Source organism: Sinocyclocheilus anshuiensis, unplaced genomic scaffold (assembly GCF_001515605.1).
Source record: "Sinocyclocheilus anshuiensis isolate Anshui unplaced genomic scaffold, SAMN03320099.WGS_v1.1 scaffold1393, whole genome shotgun sequence".
Classification (NCBI taxonomy): domain Eukaryota; kingdom Metazoa; phylum Chordata; class Actinopteri; order Cypriniformes; family Cyprinidae; genus Sinocyclocheilus; species Sinocyclocheilus anshuiensis.
Window position 1 is genome coordinate 437,071 of NW_015548343.1, and position 11,508 is coordinate 448,578.

Here is an 11,508-nt window from a genome sequence, read left to right on the forward strand (position 1 = left end):
ATAATAGGACCCCTTTAAGCCTTTTGCCTTTATTTATTTGTTTGCTGTAGTTCTGTGTTCAATTGTTCAATTAAAGTTTTATTAAAATGTTAAATAATAGTATGTATCAAAAGCATAAAAATAAGGCTTTTATGAAAACACTGAATAAAAAATTGCTTACCAACACACAAACCATTCACAATTGCTAAATTGGGCTAAAATAGAAGGCTCTGAGTGATACTAAATAAAGAGCCATTTGGGAGCCGTAAGAGCCAGCTCTTCTAAGGGAGCCGAGCCTAATCTTTGAAAAGAGCCGAATTTCTCATCACTAAACTGCAGAACCCTTATGTTATGTCACAGCAGTCTCAGGACAGCAGCGCCAGGCCAGCAGCGTCAAGCCGGAAGTGGACGGAGCAAAAGTTATCTTACTAAGCATAGCGCCACGTAGTGTTTTGGATCACTTCAAAGTTTTAATCTACCTTGATGTCAAGTCAGCATTTTTTTTATAACGATTGAATCAGATGATAGATAGATGAGGTAGCTGATCAAAAACAAGGTGAGATTTATAAGGCTTTCATTAAACAAAGCTACTAATACAAATGATGTGTTGTCACATTCTTATTCCAGGAGTAACTGAATGATATTCTATTATTTTCGAATTTTCCACAACAGTTGGCTGGCTCCGTTGACTGTTGGGTCTTCATGTTGATGGTGAGGAAAAGGAAGAGAAATTAATATATACATAGAAAGGGACTTTAATATGATGCATGGCAACAACTCCATAAATGCAGTTATGCCCTAAAATTCAAGATATTGGGGCAAAAATGCTCCTGTATGAGTTTTTTTTTTGTCTCATATTTATATAAGCGATATCACACGAGCAGCGAGAGCAATCACACGAGTGCTGTTTGTCCCAAATGTGATTTTACACAACAGTTCAGTAAATAAGAAGTTAATATTGTTATATTTTACAATATAACACAATTATATATACAATTATATTATTGGGTATTATATATTATATACTATATTATTGTGTAATTATATTATTGTATTATATACAATATAACACAATATTGTCTGTTTTTGCTCTGTTTTGCCAACAAAAATATTACCTATAAAGCCACAGCAGAATTGTTGTGCATCTTAGAGCAACACAGCGGTGTTTAGTTTTTTGAATGAATCCGCGTTTTTAATTAATCGGTTGAAACAACGATTCAAAAGCCCATTCATAAAGTGAGCTGTTTACTGAATTCCTAAATGAATCAGCTGTTTGAATATGGGATTACATCTCTGCCACAATTCTGCGTGCGAAAGATCATATTTTGAGCGTGCAAAAGTGCGCTTTGCACGCGCGCGAACTGAGTTTTGTGGAGAAAATGTTTGTCTTGCAAAGAAGAAAGTATTTCGAGTGCACAAAAACCTATTTTGCATTTAAAATAAGTTTTTAGATTTGTGCAGACCTTCTCTTTTGCACGTGCAACGTTTCACTAGCTTGCTCACCTGATGCCTGCCGTCAGTGCTCTCTAAATGCCAAGGGCTCGCTTGCTCAACACAACCCAGCGTTACAATATGCCATAATTCCAGCCAATCAGAGACGAGGCTGCTAAATTCTTATTGGCTGCCTTGAAAACCAATCACAACATTCCTTGCATTACCTCGACAGCAGAAGAGGAAAAATACAGTGCATGCATAATTATGCAAGTTGATATTCTGATCATATTTTTTTCCAAGCACATTTTACCAATTCCAAACGACATCAATCTTATATATATATGTATGTATAACATTGCAATTACAGACATCCCAATTGCATGCCAATCCCAAATGTTTGCATCCACGATTTTAGGGAATAATTCAAAATCTATAATAAACCCAGTTGTGTTTATCTTGTGGTTCTTGCAAGATCAGCAAACCACACTTTGAAACTTGTGGTGTAACGATCATGATGGGGGTTTTCTCTTGTCTGGTTTAAGATTATGGTGCAACCTATACATGCAAAATAATGAAAATGTTTTCTCTTTGAGCATTTTAGAAATTCCTGTGGGAACCCATGGCAACTTACTCTTTCTCATTATAAACAAACAGATCTATTGATAAACAGAACAACTGAAGGAACATTAAAGCATTTATCTGTCTTGATTGTAGAATGACCTCCAACACAACTCTTCACCTTCACTCCCATCACCATGCGAACACTAAAGTGGACACTGAAGACATTGTGAATAAGTTCAGCATTGTCTTCCTCACCATCATTGTTTTCTTCGGCACCACCGGGAACTCTTTGGTCATCTGGGTGGCTGGCTTCCGTATGAAGCCCAATGTCACTAATGTATGGCTGGTCAATCTCGCTGTAGCAGACCTGATCTTCTGCCTGACACGAGTCACTTCTCTCATCAAAAGCATTTTCTATGACCACTGGCCTTTTGGAGTTTTTCTCTGCAAGTTCACTGGTTTCTTCAAATACGCCAACATGTTCTGCAGTGTTTTCCTTCTGGCTGTCATCAGTGTGGACCGAACGCTCTGCATCTGGCGTCCAGTGTTCACCAGAAAACGACGGACGTTATGTGCCGCTCGTATGGTCAGTGTGGGAGTTTGGATTGTGGCAGTGATCTTTAGTTCACCGTACTTTGTGTACCGACAAGTTTTTCCTCACAAGAACAACCTGAGCCAAGGCTGGAAGTGAAAAATGTCTTATATTCAGCTGGAGCACCAAGATGAACTTCAACATCTGCCCTGGCAGTTCAATAAGCTGACTTGAATTTTATCAAACCACTATAAATTGTTTTGTAGCGAAGAGTGAGAAGTTGATTCCCTCCTCAAACATCTCTAAAGCAACTAACAGATGTTTTTTATAGACAACAGTTAACTGGATACCATTTGCCTTTAATATTTCTTCCATCCTTCTTAGAATGCACTCATAAAGGGACAAACAGGAAGGGGGAGGAGACATACACAATTATATATCATTTTTGTTTGTGTATGTCTCCTCCCCCTTCTTTGTCTGAAGAGAACCAGCCAAAGAACCAGCCACTGATTGATTTATTAAAAAATTAAATTTTAGTCACACAAAGCTCCAGCTGACTCATTCACAAAGGATTACTGCAGCAGTGTTTCTGTTTTGTAAAAACAGGTAAGAACACCAATTCATCACCTGATTATAATGTATGGCTGGTCAATCTCGCTGTAGCAGACCTGATCTTCTGCCTGACACGAGTCACTTCTCTCATCAAAAGCATTTTCTATGACCACTGGCCTTTTGGAGTTTTTCTCTGCAAGTTCACTGGTTTCTTCAAATACGCCAACATGTTCTGCAGTGTTTTCCTTCTGGCTGTCATCAGTGTGGACCGAACGCTCTGCATCTGGCGTCCAGTGTTCACCAGAAAACGACGGACGTTATGTGCCGCTCGTATGGTCAGTGTGGGAGTTTGGATTGTGGCAGTGATCTTTAGTTCACCGTACTTTGTGTACCGACAAGTTTTTCCTCACAAGAACAACCTGAGCCAATGCTCGCTGAAGGTTACTGCATAAATCACCTTGCATATTATTATGAAATTAATTATATAATAAAATATAGCAAATATGTAAATGTGTATTTATAATTTTGTTTTCAGGAGAAAGGAGCAGCAGAAGCAGATGGCAATGCAGCAAAGTATATCTACTACTGCATTCGTTTCATCTGTGGATTCTTGTTGCCCTTCCTGGTCATCCTTATCTGTTACATACTAGCTGCTGTTGGGATACGCAGAACACGGCTCTCTGGAAAATCAAGGCCTCTTCGGATTCTTGTCGTATTGGTCTGTGCCTTTTTCTTATGCTGGGCCCCCTACCACTTTATTGGGCTGGTCAAGTTGGTGAATGAAGACAACAAGGCAGTAAAAGTGGGATGGAGTATGGCTTCATACTTAGCCTATTTCAACAGCTGCATTAACCCGGTTCTGTATTTCTGCATGGGACTGGATGTTAGTCGACGATGCAACCAAAGTTTGTCTGGGATTTTTCGCAAAGCTCTTATGGAGGAAGGCCAAAGTCTCTCACAGCAAGGCACTAGAGAAGAAAGCTGTAATTCCATTTCAAAGGCTGCAGACCCTGAGTGTGAAACTAAAGTTTAAGATAACTTTTTTTAAGCAAGTTTTTAGATGAGATTGATAGCATGAATATTTTTCTTTGCTGCATGCACTGTATCTTCTGCAGTTTCAAATAAGAGCGAAATAAGCACATTTACTGTACCATTATTGTCAGATTATTTTCTGGTTTGAAATATATTTAAATATAATTTTGGCTTTGAAAAGGTCAGCCTTTCCCCATACAAATAAATAGGAGCTGTACTTGTTTGCCTATTCAAAAATAAAGAATTGCAAAAAAAAAATTTATTTAAAGTTTAAAATTCAAAGAGATATAATGCATTTTCTCAACTATTGTTGACACAAGTATTTTAACATGACAAGTAATAATAATGACAAAACAAGAACAGAAGTTTAAGTGAACAGCAAATAAAATAACCGTGTAACATTAACCACATAACTTATTTACGCTGCAGTGCATGTGGGGAACTCATGAACCCTTAACATTTCAGCAATATTGTTCAATATGGAATTATTTGTTACTAGTTGGGACAACATTTGGAGGAATTGTTTTGGTTTGTTGGTTGTTGGGTTTTTATATAGTTTTGTAATAGAAAGTATGGCCTTCTTAAAAAAAAAAAGTACATTTTACTTGGTAAAAAGATTTAAAGAATTGTTCAAATGAGGAATGACCATTTCTATGAATAAAAGAGGGAAAGCAAAAACATTCTGAAATGAATATTAGAAAGAGCTGGCATGATAAAACTAAGCGCTGATCAAATTGAATAACTGCAAAAAAATAAATAAAAATGTGTATCATTTACTGATATTTAAAAATGTGAGCCCTGCTTAAAACTTTTTTTTTACTCCATTTTTCTCACAGCTGTTTAACACAGGATGTGCTACACTTGCTGACTATGTATTTGAGCTGGTGTGAAACTGTGAAACAAGTCTGATACTCATGGCCACATGGTGAAATAAATGCTTATGAACAGTTGCAAAGAGACTGCAATGCTAAAAGTGAAATGATATTGCAAAACAGTTACATAGAACTACTAAAAATGTGTTTGTGAAGTGAAGTCATAATGTATTGCAATGCCACAATATACCAAGAAAATGATTAGATGTGGAATTTTATTGAAAAAAAATATGAAAAGTGAAATAAACATTTGTGAAGACTGGTATATTTATCTGTGCAGAATTATACAAATATATGTGCATGTGTAAAAAACAACTTTTAATGCTGTTTTAAACTATTAATTTGTCAGTGTATTTTTGCTTCTTGCAGTTTTATCTTCTTTAGGTTAGCGACTTCCAACCACTCTCCTGGATTCATACAATCTGTGGGCACACATGTATAATATCCCTGCAAAAGACAATTTTCAAATCATAAACTTTTAAATAAGTGTGAATATTTCTTCTAGTATCAACTAAAAATAAAATAAATACATGAAAGAATAAGCAATTATATTTACTTAGCTCTTTTTGTTTTAACCATTGGTAGGTCACCATATAATAAAATTAATAACGAGAACGAGCGCACTTATATTTTTATTGTGCTTGTCAAAAAGATGGCTGTAAGAGTGATGCATTTTTAATATGAGTTTGGTCTGCATGCACATCCTGTTTTTATTTTTTTTTTGTGTGACACAACTTTATCAAGAGGTCAATCAAAGTCCTTTCAACCACATCCTTAGGCATATCATTTTCGTTCTGTACCACGAGAACATTTCATTACTTTTAAAACCCTTTATTATGTTCTACCATTTGAACTTCTGTGAGTCAATGCAATCCTCTAAGCAACAGAACGTGCATTATCTACCTTGAAATATCAGTTTCAAAATCGTTCTGATGGCACACTGACTTCTAATAAGGCAAATGGCTTGTTTCTTTTCCACTATCCTTCCAAATGTCTGTTCTGGGAGTACGTAAGTTTGGTGACCGTGTATGAAATTCCGAGAAAAAGGAGAATTGCTTTACGGCAAAACCAAATGCACGTCTACAACTATCCACTGTAATTACGACAGTGTATTCCACTCACATAAGGGGGATCCAAAGTTGCAAAAATACACAGAACTACATAGAGTTGCTTTAAATTGCAGTCTATGAGGTATTCTATCACCTGCAAAGAAGGTCATGAGCATGGCCACCCATCCCAGTATGCAGGACCAGGAGAAGCGCCAGTCTCCGAAACGCTTGCCCAGGAAGCTTAGGGTTACACCAGTGTAGATCGCCATAGCCAGCAGCACAAACAGAGCTGGGTGTGAAAAAAGTGATGGATTAAAAATGGACAGAGGAAACGTAGTGCCATCTATATTTTTGACTTTGAGAACAGTTTTTATTTATATTTAAATATGCTAAAATTCCACATTCTACAGCTCATTTTGCATGTTTGTGACTCACTGGAGATGAAAAGCATGATTCCTGCTGCAAAGGAATGACTGAATCTCTCAAAGGCAGAAAAATGGGCAAATGAGAGGATGCCTGCCATGATGCCCGCAAAGCACGCCATTCCCGATAGGATCATGAATGCCCGTGTGGCATTCCAGTATGCTGGGGAAAGAGACAAGAAACGTTCATAAAACAACAGTCAGGAAGGTTATGTTCATTCTCCTCTCATCCCAGCCAATTCTTATCACTGTTTGTCTGATTTTTCTCATTTGATCTTTGAAGAACTGTCCCTGCAGAATCACCTTGAACGAACCAGAGTACAGCTCCTGTAATCTCAGATGCCAGGGGTACAACTTTGGGAGCACCTGTTCAGAATATGACTGTGCAAGGCTCAGACAACTCAAACCAGAGTATGGAGCTCTGTACGGCAAAAAGAATAAAGCACTGCCATCTACAGGCAAAAATGGTCTAAAAGCTCAAATGCAGGTGCCAGATTTATTGTATAATGATGTTAGTTAGGGACTCTACATCTGACTTTTAACTTCACATTGATTTAAAATAGCCATGAAAAATGCATATTATAGACACATAAAATATGTTTCTGGAGTTTGCATGAAGACATTTGCTTACCTATACTTGCTGTCTGAATGTAGCATTTGTTGGCCATGCAGTACCTCCACAGGCCCTGGTGGGCATAGCTGCCTGAGAGGCGATACTGCATCCAATAGTCTGTCGCTGTGGAAACCACTATCAGGATGTTCCCAATAATGGCACAGAACAGGGCACCGCCCATAAAGCTGTACATCCTGACACACGCTGTGACTATGCAGGAAGGAGATATGCACTAAACAGATAGGAGAGACGTTTTAATTGTACACACACAGATGCTTATGCGCAAACATTCATAAATGGGACATAAAAAAGACTTCTTCAATTAAAACAAAAATATAAATAAAACATATAAAATCAAAAAAAAATTCTCTTCAAACCAACATTTGGCTAAAAGGATGATTAAATATGAACATGTATTAATATTAGTATATCAAAATAACTTTTTTTAAGTTACTCAATTTAAACACAAAAAGCATTTGCGCATACATGTTTCAAAAATAAATTTGCAGAAAAGCATTACGAATTTGGTAGCAATATCTACTTTTTAACCATATTCCTCAAACTTCACAATTGCAGATTTCTTTACACTTACATTAATCATTTTATTTATCATGTATCATGTAGTGTGAGATATACACTAAACAGATAGGAGGAAACAAACTCTTAAACTAATACATAAAAAATATAAATAATAATTAAAAAAAAAAATCAAACTGGTTTTCTCGTCAAACTATGGCTGAATAAAAATGTCCCCATCTTTTAACAACATTTGTTAAACAAAATTAAAATTATATAAAATTAAATTAAATAACACAAAAAAAATTAGTTTCTCGATTTAAACACAGAAGCATTTGAGCATTTTTTAAATACATTTCCAAAACAGCATTATGAATTTTGTATTATAAGCAATATCTACTCTTTAAAAACATTTCTCAAGCTTTAAAATAATAGATTTCTTAATAGTTGCATAATTCATTTCATTTATCAAATTTCTTCACACAAGAAGCTTAAAAATATGGATGTTACAGCTTTTTCTGTATACTTCAATATATTGCAATTGAGAAATTGTCTTACTTAAACATCAGAACTATTTTTGATATTCCAGGTTAGATAAAACATTTCTGTAATGTATGTAATGGGCATTCTTATTGTAAAATAACTATCAGTTCCATTCACACTGCATTGACGTTTCAATCAATGAATCGAATATTAAGAATTACAGATAAACAAAAAACATAAAAGTTTTTCATCGCTTACCTTATTGCTTCTGAGGCAAATCCCTCTTTGCTTATCCTCTGGGGAAAGAGGGTGTGAGAGAGTGGAGAGGGAGAGAGATATTAAGAGGCAAAAGAGAAAAAGACAACCTCTGTTGTCCTTTTTTGTTGATGGTGGCAAAATCCTTTAAATGCTACCTCCTCTGTCCCTGAAACAAATACACTTGAACTGGTTAGGGCAGGGGCCCTGGTGTGTCCGACTTTTCACTATGTGTATGCATGATGTCAATGGTCCTCCTTTTGTTTGAAGAGTAGACTGTTCTGTAGCTGCACATATTCAAAGGAATGCTTTGGTAAAGCTGTCAATGCAAAATGCTGAGTTGCATGCTTGCTTTGACAGGGGCCACAGTATGGATACCCATGGCATACCTATAGTTTAAAGTGCAATAAACTCAATGTTTCCCATTCCCAAATCAAATGACTGAATCAATTTTTCAATATAGTTCAACCACGAGGGAAAATTGCATCTGTAAATATGTGAATGAATCAAGTCAATGCTTATGAACAAGCTTTTTATAGAGAGCCCATAGGAATGCATGTGACTTATTTGATGTGCCAAAAACAGGTTAACTGTATGATTGACAATGACAGCGGTTTAATCAAATCACATGACTTTATTTTTACAGATTACATTACTGTATACAATATACTGTTTAGTGAAATTCCTGCTTTACAACAAAGCAAGCAGTAATACCTCAACAATGCTACAAAATATCCATCCACCCATTTTCTACACCCTCTTATGGAGTGCTGGAGCAAAAGAAGTCCACATATTAAATATTTATAAAGAACACATATATACAATAAACAGAATTAAAACACCTGTTAACAATAAAGACACTGAATAACTGCATGGTCAACAGGACAGTTACCACTCTCTTCAGTTATTCTCCAAAAGCACTAGACACTTGCATTTTAAGAAACCTTTATGCTGTACTACAAATGTCAGGTTAAATAAAACCTTTAATCTTTTATTTTGGGTGTTTCAGTGAATGCTGAATGAAAATTATAAGAAATAACAGAAAAAGCTTGTAGGGAAGAGTTCTAGTGACAATCAGTTTAAAGTATCTTTGTGGTGATGTTTTGCCAAACATGTCTAAAACTACTTGGATTTGTCCTCCCATAAACATCAGATTTATATTAAGTAACTGGCCACCACATAATTTTCCACATTATTTTAATTCAGAAAAGATGGAACCCTTGAGGTATGAGCTGGAACAGCAAAGACTGCATGTATAAATTCATCTTTCCATGTTGTCAAATGTCTTTGGCTTCAGCTGTTCATTTACTATTATGGTATTTTTAACTATTAATCACGTTAACTTCTCAAACTACGTATATAAAAAAATACTGCGTAATTTTTTATTAAATTATTTTTTTTTATTAACTTTATTAAATAAAATAATTATGACATGACTCAAAAAAAAATGTATTTGGTGTTGATTTCAACAGCTCAATTTGCCATACAGCACAGTCTCGTGGCTACAGCAGTGCAAGCTCAGGAAAATAGAGTAGTACTGTTAAGAAAACAACGCTTTTAAAAAATTCATGTTTATTCATGAAAACTTGTTACGCGTGTATATCGAGTAAACAATTCTGAGCATTTATGTAAATTATGTTAGCCAGTTTATTCACATTAGAGCTTAACAAATGTCTATTTCCTATCCACCATTCGTGTCATGTGGTTTGACCAAAAACCCGGATTGGATCGCGGGGTCACCTGAGAAAAATCACCAGTCGTTATATTCGTTATTCGTCGTGCTGATGTGACCAAGGAAAAATCGTATATTTTGTGCACGTTATATGTTTTGAATTTACACACGACCAGGTTCTAAATCGTGGCGAAAACACAAGGTAAGTTTTCAAGTTCACTTATTTATGAAATGAGATTTCGAAGCATCATGCCATGCATCATAAAACTCGCGAGGCTGTAATAGCGACAGGCTAGTTAGATCTAATTTGAACTTCAATTCCCAGTTTTAGCGTTGAAAGTCTATCGCACTCCTTATTTGTTCTGTTTCTACCCTGTACCTGCGAAATGCAAGTTCTTTCAGAATACGTACACAACCATGGACGTGTTGTTATATCTATCAACCAAAAATATTTTATTGTTCCTTTATTTCAACCTAAACCGCACTTTGTTTAAAATAAGGACTCCACTCCATATCTTATTAACGGCAGCGCTATAATGTGGCTGCTTGCTGATGGATACGTGAAGATCGATAGCAAAGCAATACAGCGCGGTTCCGAAATCTCCGAAACGAGATTTTAAAGTTCCAAACACCTGTAAATAAGCCCAGTGTTAACGTGGGAGCAAAAAGTCTGAAAAGAAGCGACTCAACAGGTCGAGAACTCGTCTAGACAGAAGGGCAGGAGTGAGTAACATACGCAACAAAGCCGCGCAGTGAGCGCAACAACAACCGGTACACCTTCCTTCTTCCTCCACAGCGGTCTCCATTTTAACTCCTCGCCCAGCCTGCACCTCACGTGTCCTGGACTGTCTTTCTCACATGACCCGTGTGTTTGTCCCCGTGATCAGCGCTTCCATCTCCCGTATTTCAAGTGTCGCTGAATATCGCATTTTAAAATCCGCTCGCCTTCATGGATATGCTCGATCAGAGCTTGGACACCTCGACGAGGTGAGAGCGCGTCCTTTGTACTGCCAACCTCAAGGCCCCAGTCAACCATTTTCTGCTGTTTTCATAGTAGGACAGTTAGCAATCCTCTTTTAAGTTTATTTTTTGAATTTTATTAAGTTTTATGCATGCCATTAATATAGTAAGTTAAACGTAAGATACGAAAAGCACGAAGAAAAACAACAGATCGCAATCGTTTTTACATCGATGGTCGACATATTTATATCACTATTAGCCCGATTGCTAATTTGGTGATTTTTGCCTATCCTTGGTATTTGAAGAAAACACAACTCCAAGCCGGTGTATGTTTGCTTTTAACAATAGTCTTCAAAATTTATCTTTTCTAAAAAATGAAAGACATTTTAACTGATATTTCAAGTAGAAATGTCGTGTGTAAGTTAGTACTGTCGGAACAAAAGCTCTCCAGCAGTTTAATGCATTAAACTCCCTTCAACCTGCAACCAAACCGCAGCCTTTTCATCCAGAGGCTTTATATGCATTCAGAAGTTTTTGTTTATTTAATCCCGTGGTGTTTATTTGGCTATATATATA

General features: G+C 36.4%; 3 protein-coding genes across 5 annotated transcripts in view; 2 read left to right on the forward strand and 1 right to left on the reverse strand.

Annotated features, from left to right (window-relative positions):
- Positions 1-2,128: 2,128 nt before the first annotated feature.
- LOC107656565 (C3a anaphylatoxin chemotactic receptor-like) lies at positions 2,129-4,091 on the forward strand. The gene is made up of 3 exons (XM_016444464.1): positions 2,129-2,452; positions 3,286-3,498; positions 3,594-4,091. The coding sequence occupies exons 1-3, from the start codon at positions 2,129-2,131 to the stop codon at positions 4,089-4,091; spliced, it is 1,035 nt and encodes a 344-aa protein (XP_016299950.1).
- A 1,084-nt stretch (positions 4,092-5,175) lies between these two features.
- On the reverse strand, positions 5,176-8,555 carry LOC107656588 (lens fiber membrane intrinsic protein-like). Of its 2 annotated transcripts, XM_016444481.1 has the most exons (6): positions 8,304-8,555; positions 7,065-7,278; positions 6,737-6,799; positions 6,447-6,596; positions 6,166-6,300; positions 5,176-5,409 (listed from the first exon to the last, which is right to left on the reverse strand). In XM_016444481.1, exons 2-6 carry the CDS (start codon positions 7,237-7,239, stop codon positions 5,348-5,350), a joined length of 585 nt encoding a protein of 194 aa, XP_016299967.1. In that variant the 5' UTR covers positions 7,240-7,278; positions 8,304-8,555; the 3' UTR covers positions 5,176-5,347. The 2 variants fall into 2 exon arrangements, with proteins under 2 accessions (XP_016299967.1, XP_016299968.1); XM_016444482.1 differs by lacking the exon at positions 6,737-6,799 and having other exon boundaries at positions 8,304-8,549.
- Positions 8,556-10,471: 1,916 nt separating this feature from the next.
- LOC107656615 (upstream stimulatory factor 2-like) overlaps positions 10,472-11,508 on the forward strand; it is a 12,910-nt gene continuing 11,873 nt past the window's right edge. The window contains exon 1 of one of the 2 annotated variants that reach the window (XM_016444521.1): positions 10,472-10,959. In XM_016444521.1, the coding sequence (XP_016300007.1) occupies positions 10,922-10,959 (38 nt within the window). In that variant the 5' untranslated portion in view covers positions 10,472-10,921. The remainder of the gene's footprint in view (positions 10,960-11,508) is intronic. The other variant, XM_016444523.1, reaches the window with a different exon arrangement.